This window comes from Carassius carassius, chromosome 50, assembly GCF_963082965.1.
Source record: "Carassius carassius chromosome 50, fCarCar2.1, whole genome shotgun sequence".
In the NCBI taxonomy this organism is placed as follows: domain Eukaryota; kingdom Metazoa; phylum Chordata; class Actinopteri; order Cypriniformes; family Cyprinidae; genus Carassius; species Carassius carassius.
This window is the reverse complement of record NC_081804.1, coordinates 5,927,350-5,940,191: the sequence shown is the minus strand read 5'-3', so window position 1 is coordinate 5,940,191 and position 12,842 is coordinate 5,927,350. Positions and strand designations below refer to the sequence as shown.

The 12,842-nt window shown below is 35.8% G+C and overlaps 1 protein-coding gene across 3 annotated transcripts in view; it reads right to left on the bottom strand.

The window, feature by feature from the left end:
* LOC132133610 (cytosolic carboxypeptidase 1-like) overlaps positions 1–12,842 on the bottom strand; it is a 131,705-nt gene that overhangs the window by 93,079 nt on the left and 25,784 nt on the right. For 2 of the 3 annotated variants that reach the window (XM_059546490.1, XM_059546491.1), the window contains exons 3-7: positions 12,715–12,778; positions 11,299–11,445; positions 8,214–8,345; positions 6,937–7,030; positions 757–794 (exon numbers count right to left, since the gene is read on the bottom strand). In XM_059546490.1, the coding sequence (XP_059402473.1) occupies positions 757–794; positions 6,937–7,030; positions 8,214–8,345; positions 11,299–11,445; positions 12,715–12,778 (475 nt within the window). Of the gene's footprint in view, positions 1–756; positions 795–4,646; positions 4,736–6,936; positions 7,031–8,213; positions 8,346–11,298; positions 11,446–12,714; positions 12,779–12,842 lie in introns of those variants that run through there. The other variant, XM_059546492.1, reaches the window with a different exon arrangement.

Below are 12,842 nucleotides of genomic sequence, written 5' to 3'. Positions count from 1 at the left end.
TTCAAAAACATTGCAAAAAAATAAAATGTTTTGCAGAATGTTTTGGTCAATTTAGTCAGCTTTTTCATTGAACCAGAAAGAAACTTTGAGAAGAAGGATAATGGAACGGTCTCCATGCAATAGTAAGGCTTTCCTCTCTGTACACATATCCTTAAGTACAATCCTGCCTGTTTTATTGGTGTCCCCTTCAAAACTTGCTCGTGAGAAATGTTATGTTTATTGTCCCCCCCAACATTTAGATGAGATTTTCGCCCCTGATTTGAATGTATATTAAAATAGAAAAAAAACATTATTTTACATCATAATTATTTTCCTGTATTTTTAATAAAATAAATGCAGCTTTGATGAGCATAAGAAACTCTTTAAAAATCATTCTGATCCCATACTTTTGAACAGATATTGTGTGTGTGTGTGTGTGTGTGTGTGTGTGTGTATACACACACAAACACAAACATATACATACACGGAGAGAGTACTAAAAATATATATTTTATACAATCCATACATAAATAATGTATACCCTTTATGTGTGTGTGTTTAAAGGGACTAGAATATTGCAAAAAAATACTATATATTATATAAAATATGTATGCACTATATAAAGTAGACAGCAAACCTTAAAATAAAAACAAAAAAACAAATATAAAACCTTTGGAACAGGGCTGTGAAGCTCAGCATACTGGGAGAATTTGTCTCCAGAAACATTATTGTGATGCCCCAGCAGTTAAAGCAAAAGTTAAAGCAAAAGGAACTTACTTGAGCATAGCATTGCAGCAAAAGCGTCAGCGGCTGCCCTGAGAAACAACAGAAAACACATCACACATTACAAAATGTATATGAGCCATTTCATTTCTACAGTTGTGTCATGCGTGCACAATTCTATCTCCCTCTGAAGACACATAAAGCTAAGTATCGCGGGCACACATCCAGCTGCACTTAGCATTGGTGGGATGGTGGAGAGGCTGCCGCCCAGTATATATATATATATATATATATATATATATATATATATATATATATATATATATATATATATATATATAATTAAAAAAAAAAAGATTCCTGTCATTGTGATCATGAGTATTTATTTTGCAGCGACAGGGCTGCTGATTCAGCAGAGTATCCATATTCCTCTACCCAATACGCATGGGGTAAACGCAGAACAATTATGAATGGCTTTTGCAACAATCTGGCAATAAATATTGCCAACGGCCTGTCGGCTTGACAAAATCCAATGCCTTGAAATATGAGGAGAGAGCAAGCTACATATCTGAGCTTCTGAGATGGAAAAAGCTTAATAAAGAAAGAAAGACAGAAAGCCGCTCTGCTTTCTACATCTACGCTTTGCCGCATGTAATGTGTAAGACCAAATCAAGTGGTGCATTTGAGACTAAACCAAAGAAAGGCTTCACCTCGATTAACCCAACCAATCAAAGCCCCAACCTTAAAATCAGAGCTATTACTAGTTATTTTCAGAGCCAGAAGCATGTTCTCCTTGTGCAAATCCCATTTAGCACCGAAGAAGACATACTATTCTAACATACCTCTCATTTCACATCCTTAATCATTTCATTGTGCGTCTTATTGTACACTTGGGTCCTTTTTCTTCAACTAAAAAAAAACACGTGGTCCTTCTCTTGTGCGGTGCAATGGTCTCCTTTGTGCCATCTGCACAAACAGTGTTATCAAGCCAATTTCAACTCTCAACACATCACAATTGGAATCGTCTCTGAGAGTTTTTGATAGGGGTCACACTGCAGCGATGGACAGCATTATCATCGCCACTGGGATCAAGACAAGACACTGAGCAGATCAATGTCAACACCACATGTGTTGAAAAAGCATGCACTGTGAGCAACAGAAATGGGCCCATTATCCACATGGGGGTATTTGGCTTTAAATGCTGCTCTTGTCATTCAACTAACAGACTCTAACTTACTGTTTGCTGTCCATGTAGTCTTAGACTCAAACAGTCTGTTCACAGTCCATCTGGTGAATGTTCCACATAAAATAGGCAAATTCTAATCTCAAATGAATGGAGAATGTCTGAATTCATGCACGGAATTGTGGTAAATAGATGGACTGAAAGAAGGAATAAACAGACAGACAGATAAAGATAGATACACATATATATAGATAGACAGACAGAGAGAAAGACTTAGACAGAGGCTCAGTTAGGCAAGACTTTGTCTCTCTCTCTCTGTTTCTCTGGTCACATGGCATGGAAAATCTTGAAAAGCTCATTGATTTAGTGCAGTATGTAGCCATACCCCTACAGTGCACAACATTGTTAAGTCTCTATTACAGAGACAATATGTCACTCCCTGTTCACCAACCACAAGAGAGCACAAACAGCCCAGCGGCGGAGCAGACAGAAGCTCGCTGATGCAAAACCGCTATTCTGTCCTCAGGATAGTCTGGCCGCTTTACCCGCAGCCTCTCTGTTTGTGGACACTGGGAGCTCCATAAAGAAATCATATCATATCTCGCCTCTGACGCTGTCGGAGTCTTTGAGTCATGCTGCCGACATTAATGCAAACAGTGGCATATTGCAATTTCAGAGGCAAATGCCATTGTTTCCACATGCTAACGACTTGTCGCTTCTTTAAAATGACACGCGGTATCAGTCGGTAGGACTACGAGCATCAGTGCGCAGATGTTCTGCAGGGATTTGAGCAACGAGGCTGAGCTGTCAGCAGAAAGCCGAAGCAGACAAATTTGACAATATGAAAGATCTGTTGATCTGTTCTGCCTGTGTGCTGAGTATTGTTTTTATATTCATCAGAGAGTGACGTAGATTCAAACTCTTGGCAGCCCACTATAAAGGCCTCAAAGGGTCATTTTAACCCATGTACAGTATAGACCAAAAGTTTGGACACACCTTCTCATTCAAAGAGTTTTCTTTATTTTCATGACTATGAAAATTGTAGATTCACACTGAAGGCATCAAAACTATGAATTAACACATGTGGAATTATATATGGAATTACATACATAACAAAAAAGTGTGAAACAACTGAAAATATGTCATATTCTAGGTTCTTCAAAGTAGCCACCTTTTGCTTTGATTACTGCTTTGCACACTCTTGGCATTCTCTTGATGAGCTTCAAGAGGTAGTCACCTGAAATGGTCTTCCAACAGTCTTGAAGGAGTTCCCCGAGAGATGCTTAGCACTTGTTGGCCCTTTTGCCTTCTGTCTGCGGTCCAGCTCACCCCTAAACCATCTCGATTGGGTTCAGGTCCGGTGACTGTGGAGGCCAGGTCATCTGGCGCAGCACCCCATCACTCTCCTTCTTGGTCAAATAGCCCTTGATGCCTTCAGTGTGACTCTACAATTTTCATAGTCATGAAAATAAAGAAAACTCTTTGAATGAGAAGGTGTGTCCAAACTTTTGGTCTGTACTGTATGTATTACAGATATGAATGCTTTCAAGTGATACTAAAGTGCTTTCAGTGGATGGATGGAACAGCGACATTATACTCCAAGTTTACATGATTTCACTGTGGGCAAAACAGTTCAGCAAAGAGGGATACTGGATCAAAAAATGAAACTTTCCCAGACTGATCTGTTCACTGAAGTGTTTAAAAGATATAAAAATTATATTCTTGCTTATACTGGTTAGTGAGCAGTAAATACTGCATGCAAAAGATAGCCAAAACTGACTTTTGCAGAAAAAACAACTTTTGTTCATGTGCACACAACCGTTTTGCTTAATTTTTATTAATAGAAATACTTAATTGACAAAATAAGTCAAAGAAATATTAATAGGAGTAACAATAACAATAAAATCATATATAATAATAATAATTAGTAGCAGTATTACCACATTTACACATTTTGCATGAATGTATTTATTATTACTTCTTGTTATACATATTAAACACAAAAGAAGAATCTTGGTAACCAAACAGTTGACAGTAGCCATTGCCTTCCATGGTATTGAAAAAAAATACTATAGAAGTTAATGGCTACCATCATCTGTTTGGTTCTATTTTCCGAGGTAAGAAACTCATACAGTTTCAGAACAACTTGAGGGTGAATAAATGATGACATTTAAAATGTTAAGGTGAACTATCCATTTAATATTATTGTTATTATTATTATTATTAATTAAAAAAAATTGTATTCTAATTATGATAATATAGTTTGTTAAACAATGCATCATAATTTAAATTATGCTACGTAGGTAAAGGTAATTGCATTTTAATGTTGATATCTAGTTCAATATAGATCTGCAGAAACAGGTGGCATACAATGACCTCTGCTGGAAATCTGAACCATTAAAGACTTTCTGATCTTGAAACGGTTGCAAATATCATTATCTGGCAGATAAAACACAGCACACATGCTGTTGGCATCAGACAAGCCTCGTCAGGTAACTGTAAAGAGCCTAGAGAGGGCGCTGTACTTGCTTCTGCCAGCTGCTGGAAAACTGGACCAATTCCATATGGTGTTGCTGATAGCTCCCTGCACACATACAGCGGATTACAGCAGAATGCCATCTAATTACAATTCTCACTCTCCTGTACACTTCCTTTTCTTGTGGGAATTCTGGCATGGACGCACTAGAGGAGAAAATCTGCATGTGCACCAAGCCGACAAATACATGTATCAGATGTGGGTGTAATCCAGTTCTAGCCTTACATTCAATATTGCAGTTTAATTTGACTTTATCTGCCTCGCAGAGCTGTGCTCCTGGAGTTAAGCAGCCAGAGAGGGTCCTTAGGTTATCGCACGGACTCACAGAGCCAATGATTAGCTCTAGTCTTTAGTTCCGATTTAAGAGCAGCTACACAATCAGGAGAAGTTCTGGCCACTAATTGGTCAGGCCGCCAATTAGACACTGATGCTTCACTTAACCTGTTGGCAGTGAGTAGCAAATTAACAAGACAATGAGGCGAGATAGCCTGGTCCTTCAGAGACTAGGTGCAGACAGTCATACCAGCACACTACTATTTCTGCAACACAGAACAGACAGACAGATAGATATTCCCCCTACAAGGTGTGTAGGGAGCAGTGAACACTACATAGGGAGTCTCTGAATTGGAACGCAGCTTGGATCAGGGTTTGCTGCTACAGTATGTGCAGCATCAGGTCACACTCAACAAGTGCTGCACACTTCATTCCCTGTCACTGCAGGTCAAGCACTGTTTATCCAAGTCAGGCTAGTAACTGCCAATCAGCACCTGGCTAACACACATCTATGCAGCGCACAGTTGCCAGACCCCAGTAAACAAGCATGTTCTGAGCATTTCAATGAGCATGTTTGCTATAACGGAGTTGTATCATGCATGCAAATTTCCCAAGACAGGATTTAATCTAAGAGTTACAAAATAAGACAGTAATTATACAAGGCCAGCGCACCAAGGAACGCATCTTATGATTGTGTTAGCATTTCTGGTTTGATCTGTCACACCCCATGCGGCGCAGCAAACAAACGCACAACGCCCAACAGTAGGCCAGCTAATTTCAAAGGAACCCACACACTTTTCTTTGTACTTCTGTGGCCTGTAGCATGAAGCGAGATGAACAAACTCAGTTTCGGAGTAAGTTTAGAGTTGACAAAACCAAATAAATCCAACCTGGTTTAGATCAAAAAGCTTGATATAAATGTTCTCAGTCAACTCAGAGTTTGAGCCAGAGTTTGTGATTAACTGAGTGCGTGCACCTAAAAGTGTGACACATGCAGCAAACAGCCAATCACACGGCACATGTGGAGAGAGTCAGCAAAGCGGCAGTTTGATTCACTTCTCGCATGAGTCGGCGAAATTCACTTTTTTTGCTAAAAACTAAGAGATGTCGTTATTAAAAATATAATGAATTTAAAAGCATTTACAAGTCAGGAATAATAAACACTGCTGTCTTTTCTCAAACTTTTGCTGCAGCAGCAAACAAAATATATGACTGCAAATTAATCAACTGAATTTAATTATTTATATAGTTTCACCCAGTGCTTAAAAGGAAAACATACATATTGTCATTTTAAACGCTGGACATATTAAAGCTTATTTATATGTATAAATATATTTTAATTGATTTAAATGCTTAAAGTTAATTGGCACTTCATGGAATAATTATATGAATACATTATATTAGTTATAAACAATTATAATTGATATGATATAAATATAATAAATACAAAAGTCTGTCAATTTTGTCTGTAAAATTCTTTGACTCTAAACTGCTTTAATTTGAAGCGAGAGATGGAGGAGTGGCTTTATTGCCACTTTGCTCACAGGTGATTGGTATAGTTTGGGTTTGCGATCTCTAACCCAAAAAAAAACCTACTCGGGAGCAGCGTAATTCTGTTGCATAAGTTGTCATGGTGGCGAAACGCCGCTAAATGCAAACTTACCGGCTTTGTGATACAGGCCACTGACCTTCTAGTGTTGGAAGAATTTGATATCACTGAAAGTCAAATTATGTCTGTACATTAAGTGGATCACACAGATTCCAGGTGATACCAGTGTTTAGAATCGACAAAAGTTAAAATAAAATAAATTATAAAAAAATAAATAATAAATAATGATGATTATTATTATTATTATTAAGGCTAAAGACACATTAAAACTATAATGATACAAAAATTGTTATTATTATTATTATTTTAGATTATGTGAGTTTTATACTTATTATTAGTATTATTATTATTGTTGTTATTGTTGTTGTTTTAAAAAAAATAAAAAAATAAAAAAAATTCCAGAGTCAAGTCTTTAATTTTTACTATTATATTAAATCTATTATTATAATAAATTATAATCAATTTAATATCAAAATAAGAGCAGTCTATGCTGGCAAACGTCTTTATTTAGACTAATGTAAGCAAGCGTGTGATTAATGTAATGGCCAGTGCTTTCAGCACGCAGAACTATTCATACTATCAAGCAAGATCAGCGTAAGCTAATGACGCACCAACACGATATGTGATACTCACTTGACGGTGCGTAAGTGCTTGGTGGTGTGTGGAGATATAAGCTTGAAGACCACATCCAGCCCTCGGTTCTTCCCCAGCAGGTCAGCCGTGGTCACTAAAACACCAGATATGTGATTAACACAACAATAAAAAGTCTTGGCAACATTGCTGAACCCAACACTACTGTAAAGATTGCATTTCATAGCACCATTAATGGATCCCCCGTCAATCTTGTTGGGGGGCGATCGTTCTCCACAAGGATAGACTCAAGGGGGAACTTTAAGAGACCACCGAAGTTCAAACTTCACCCTTATAAACAAGGCATGTGCCCGGATGATATTTCTTCTATTAATACATTGTGCATGCTACAAGGCTAGCTAACATCATAAACACTGATGGCCGCTACGGTGAAATCTCTTCGGCGTCCCAGGGTATGCAGCTTGTACATCTAGTGTTTCAAAAAAATATATATTTCTTATTTTATGATAAAGCATAAAAAACGTTTGGATGCCTTTTCGGAAAGATAACTGAGAGGTGCATTTCTCACGGTCACAACCTGAGAGCTAAACTTCCTGTGCCGCTATCATTCACAGGATAGCTGTCACATAACTGATAAACAGACCCCACACTATCAACTCTGCATACAGCAAAAAAGACGACTGCATTTGAAATAAAATCCAACAATTTGCATTTTATGGCTGCTTACCCGTTATCACATTTTCCATGAAAACAAGCACTGGTGGAATCGCACACGAGGAGTAAATCAAAGGTGGAGGCCAACCTCCCCCTGCCCCATGCAGAGCAACAACACAATATATTCTTCTTTAAGTTAGATATGAATACAGTGGGTGCATAAATACAGTAATAATGCAGTTCCAGAACAAACAGCACAATAAGTGCTAATGCTTGGTTTGCAATTTCACCTGAACACTTTATAGGTGGAAATGTGTTATGAAAGATGGGAAAATAACTAAAGATACCAAGAAATGAGCAGATGTGCATCAAAAGAAGCTGTTTCATAGGGATTATATTAAACCACGGGTACACAGAAAGTAAAGTTGAAAAATATGAAAAATGGAACAAGACTTTATAGTATGGAATTGGAGTTTTGGAATAAAATAGTTTTTATTTAGTTTGCTTCTCATGATTCATACTAAGATTCATTCATGCAAAATTGATTAAAAATCAATTCACTCAATGTTTTTGAGTCAGAAATGTTTTTTGCACTTATTTGACTGTATCTCATCTATCTTGTAGCTTAGGAAGACAAAACTGAACTGATCTGAGACCCGACTCACCAGAGGAGCAGAAGACTCTGAGGACCCAAAGACAGGCTGCGGCTCTCCGGGACTTCTCTGTATTCTGCCGCAGTAAACCCAGAACCACCAGAACTGCATCTGCCTTCTGTGCTTTCAGACCAATCTGACGATCTGAGGCAAATAAGAAAATGATGTTTCTCTTTGACCTTCATAAAATGTACATTTGTAATGTCTTTTTCTGACAGTGTTTTGCTCACTACAGGGATCTGGGAAGGCAACATTTTTGAGCTGTTGGCAGCTGCGATGAAACAGTTTGCCTTGGTTGTGAAGATCAAAACCACATTCACTGGGATGTTTAATAGGGAAATTGGTATATCAAAGGGCCATCTTCACTTTTTCGAAATCAAACACTAAAGCAGATTCATTCTAAGTGTGAACACAAGCACTGGAGTGATACACGAGACAAACAGTTTAACATTAACATAACATTAATCATAATGTGCAAATTTACACTTACTGTGCAAAATTCCTTAGTAAATAAATCAATAAGATAATAAATAATGCACCAATATTAAAATTCTGGAAGATTCCAAAAAGCCAATATTCTTTTCCATTTTACGGCAGATGATATTTAGTTGATATTATAATTCTATAAAAATATGTCTAAAAATTTTTAAATAAAACATTTATTTTTAAATGTTAAATCAGTTTTAAGTGCTAAAGGTAAATAAAGCCATAACATTTTAAATTTACAAAATGTCATTTTGAAAATGACTAAAGATCATATTTAACATTTTATTAAATTATTGGTGTTTTTAAAGATTAACTTTAAATAAAGATCAGATTATGGCAATCTAAATGCACATGCATGTACTATTAAATATCCAAATTATAACTGGCACATATAAATGTAAAAATAATAATACATTCATTATAATGTGTTACTCTATATAGATATACTGTGCATTTATTCAAGCAAAAATTGAAATTTTATTAAAAAAATAATAATAATCACCTTTTTCATCCCTCTCCTCCAACTAGGTTTCATAGAGCCAATTTTTCCACAATCAATTTTTCAGATTTTTCCTGTTGATTATCAGTCACTTGTCACATGAAGTAAATGGGATGCTAAAGCCACTTAATGTTGCACTCAAAAATAACTTTATCTCTTATTTGAGGCATGAAAGTGAATTAATTGCACTTGCATAATCATTTTTCATTTTGTGTTCCACAAAAGAAAACGTTACACAGATTCAGAACGACGAAACAATGAGTAAATGATGACAGTATTTTCATCTTTTGGTAAACTATCCTTGTAAGATGAGAAAAAGCAGAGTAATGAAAACGCTGTAGGATGTTACAGTATTTCCATACAGTACATCAACTATTTATGGATCTGGAAATCAGTGCAGATCATTGCACCATGCACCATGCAAATAGATTATTAAAAACACAGTGTGGAGTGGAAAATACTGTCCGTAAAAACCCACCACCTAAAGAGGAATGCCACAGAAACCATTCAAACCCAACATCCCGCAGGCCCACCATGACTGCAAAACAGCTTGAGCAAAAAAAGAAAAAGAAAAGAAATTCCCACTAGCGAATGAGTTTATGTTCTCAACAGATGGAGTTTGTTTTTAGACGTGTTTTGTCTAAGTGGTAAAGGGAGACGTGAAGATGAAGGAAAACATGCCCTGCTGGTTTGACTCAGGGTTCATTAGGACAGACATCAAAGTGCAAGGGTGGAACGCTGACAGACATGAGATCCAGCAAGGGATCAAACTCTCGCTCTTTAAGTTACACAACGTCTAAACACTGGCAGTGCTTGTGCTCAAACGACAACCTCTGACCCCTCAGGACTGAGGGCTTTTACCTGACCCGACAGTGACCCTACACATGCTGTCTGCACCCTCAGACGAGATGTGACTTATGGGCATTCTGCACATTAGAGATGTCTATTTTTGGCGAGCTGCTATTTATAGCAATCCAGCAAAGAACTCAGAAATATGCAGCACTAAAGATGATTAAATTATAAATCATAAAGAAAAATATTGGCTGTATCCTGCAGTGTGAGCCACTTGAAATGAAGAGAAGAAGAAAAAACGTGAAATTAAACTGGAGTTGAAACAATTTGAGGACACTACACGGTCTCTTAATCAAGTTTCTGGAGACATTAATTTTATTTTTTTGTTTCACACCAAAAGCTGAAACCTTTGCCAAAATGACAACCAAAATCAGAACATATTTCGCAATTAAAGGACTATTTCAGCTAAAATGGAAATTCTGCTATTACTATTTATGCATCCTCATTTTTTTTTCTAAACCCATATTCTACTATTTGTTTTTAAAATGGAAATGTTCAATAATATTCACACGGATATTTTATGTTACAAGCTGAAATTTAAGTCACTATTCATTGTTCATTGTGACAGTTAACTAAAAGTATTAAAAAGTATTTTCTGTGACATAAAGCTGAAACAAACGAAATATATGACATAAAAAACTTGAAATAATTATTTGAAATAATAAAGATTTAATATAAAAATGAATAGTATTAATATAAATTTTTAAAACTAATTGAAATAAGTCAAAGTCCTAAAACTACTAAAATTAAATAAAAATTTAATATATTTAAAACGCTTACATTTTGGAGGTTATATAAATATATTCATTTAAATATGTATGAATAAATATTACATGAATGGCGCCTTGACATAATTTGAATAAAGTTGAGGTACAAAAATTATTAAAACTAAAACAAAAAAAAAAACTAAATGGGAATACTTAAAAAAATAAATGAATAAAAAAGACAAAGATGAAAGTTAAAACTTAAATGAAAATTTGAACGGAAAATAAAAAAGCTAATTAAAAATATTATATAAATACTATAATTGTATAAAAATAATACTACATAACACTGTTATTTGTATTTGAGTTGTTTTGAGTAGTTTAGGGAATGTTTACCCATTTTAAATTACAGCTCATGGTGCTTGAATCAATGAATCATTGTCACCAGTAAAATAACATCATGAATAAAAAATTTGATAAAATAAAAAACACATTGTCAATCATTCCATTTGTCTCCTCCCTCTGCTCTCCTAGCCCCTCCTCCTCCATCACTCACCTCGGTAGCCCACCTTGGCCAGCAGGTGCAGCAGGGGCAGTAGGATGGTGTAGTTGGGCGTGAAGCTGCGGGCTGAGTTCACCAGAGCCGTCAGGAGAGCCTCGCTGCCTCCTTTTGATATCATATGATGAATCCGTCTGTCTGTGCCTACAGGAAACAGCCGCCATCATTTCACAAAATGTCAAATTTAGGCTGATAACAACTCGTATGCCAACCGGCAGTGCCATCTTTGCCACTGGCGTATTTTCGCAAGATGATGTCTGGGTTTATTTTCGACTTTCTTTCAGAACTTATGAAAATTAGTCCTGATTAAAACTTTGTGCTGGAGGCAGGTGAATAATTTTGGCTAATTACTTTGCAGTGAATTAATTTCAGATTACAGGATTAGTATAGTACTGTTCCCCCTCTACAAGAGTATTATTCGATAGATTTGTTGGTGAATAATAAACAAGAATAAGACCAAGATATGGAATTAAATAGTGCTGAAACAGCTCACTTTGTATAATTAGATCCTGGGAGAAATGTGCATTGACGTCATGTCTCCTTTCCCCGGTATTTTCAACATTATTAAGACTGCTTTAAAAGATTTGGTTTCGAAGTTAATGCCTCTGGATTGCTGCAGATTTTCATGTCTTTTTTTCCTAGGATCTCATGTTCTCTTGACTTTAATCAAGTACATTATTTGCATTTGTTCATTTAGCAGATGCTTTTATCTAAAGAAACCTACAAATGAGGAAAAGTGATTCGTTACAGTTTCTTCATGCATGCATAGATACAAACTGACACGTGCATGAGAAAAGTATATGAATGTTTTCTCAGCTACAAGCATTTTTGACTCTGTGATTGACTTAACTTTATTACCTAGCAGAAATAATATTTTTAAATTATTATTTTTTAAAAGGCTTCTGTGTCTTGCTGAACATAATTTTATCTAGCATTCTGTATATTATAAATACAGACAGTATTACAGTAAATAATGCGTTTACACTTTATGCATGTTTAGAAATGACAGACAAAAAAAAGTGCTATTTATTTATTTTTCTTTACTGTACATCTCATATTTAATCTCAATCATGCTCTTAAATTATGCTGTTGTCTCCTTAATAACCAAATACAATAACTTCTGAAAAAAAAAAAAAATGTTGGTTGTGATGGAAATGACAGCATAATAATATTGTACAATAGATATTAAATTGCTTATTTCACTCTTTGTTCAGATTATCATATTTAAAAATAATAATAATAATAATGATACATTTTGAGATGTGTTCATATATTTTAAGATTAAAAGTCTTAATGAGACCTAAATCAATCAATCACACACACACACACACACATATATATACTTGCAATCAGTGCAGGGATGTGACAGAATATGAAGCAACACATTTGGTTGAAGAAAAAAGGGCATCTCACCTGCTGACAACAGTTCATCCAGGACATTGAGGATGTTTAGCATGTTCTCAACATCTCCAGCATTCTGAAAAGAGAACAGAAAGAGCAGCACACTTAAAAGCTCAACCTCTGCATTAAGACTTCCTATA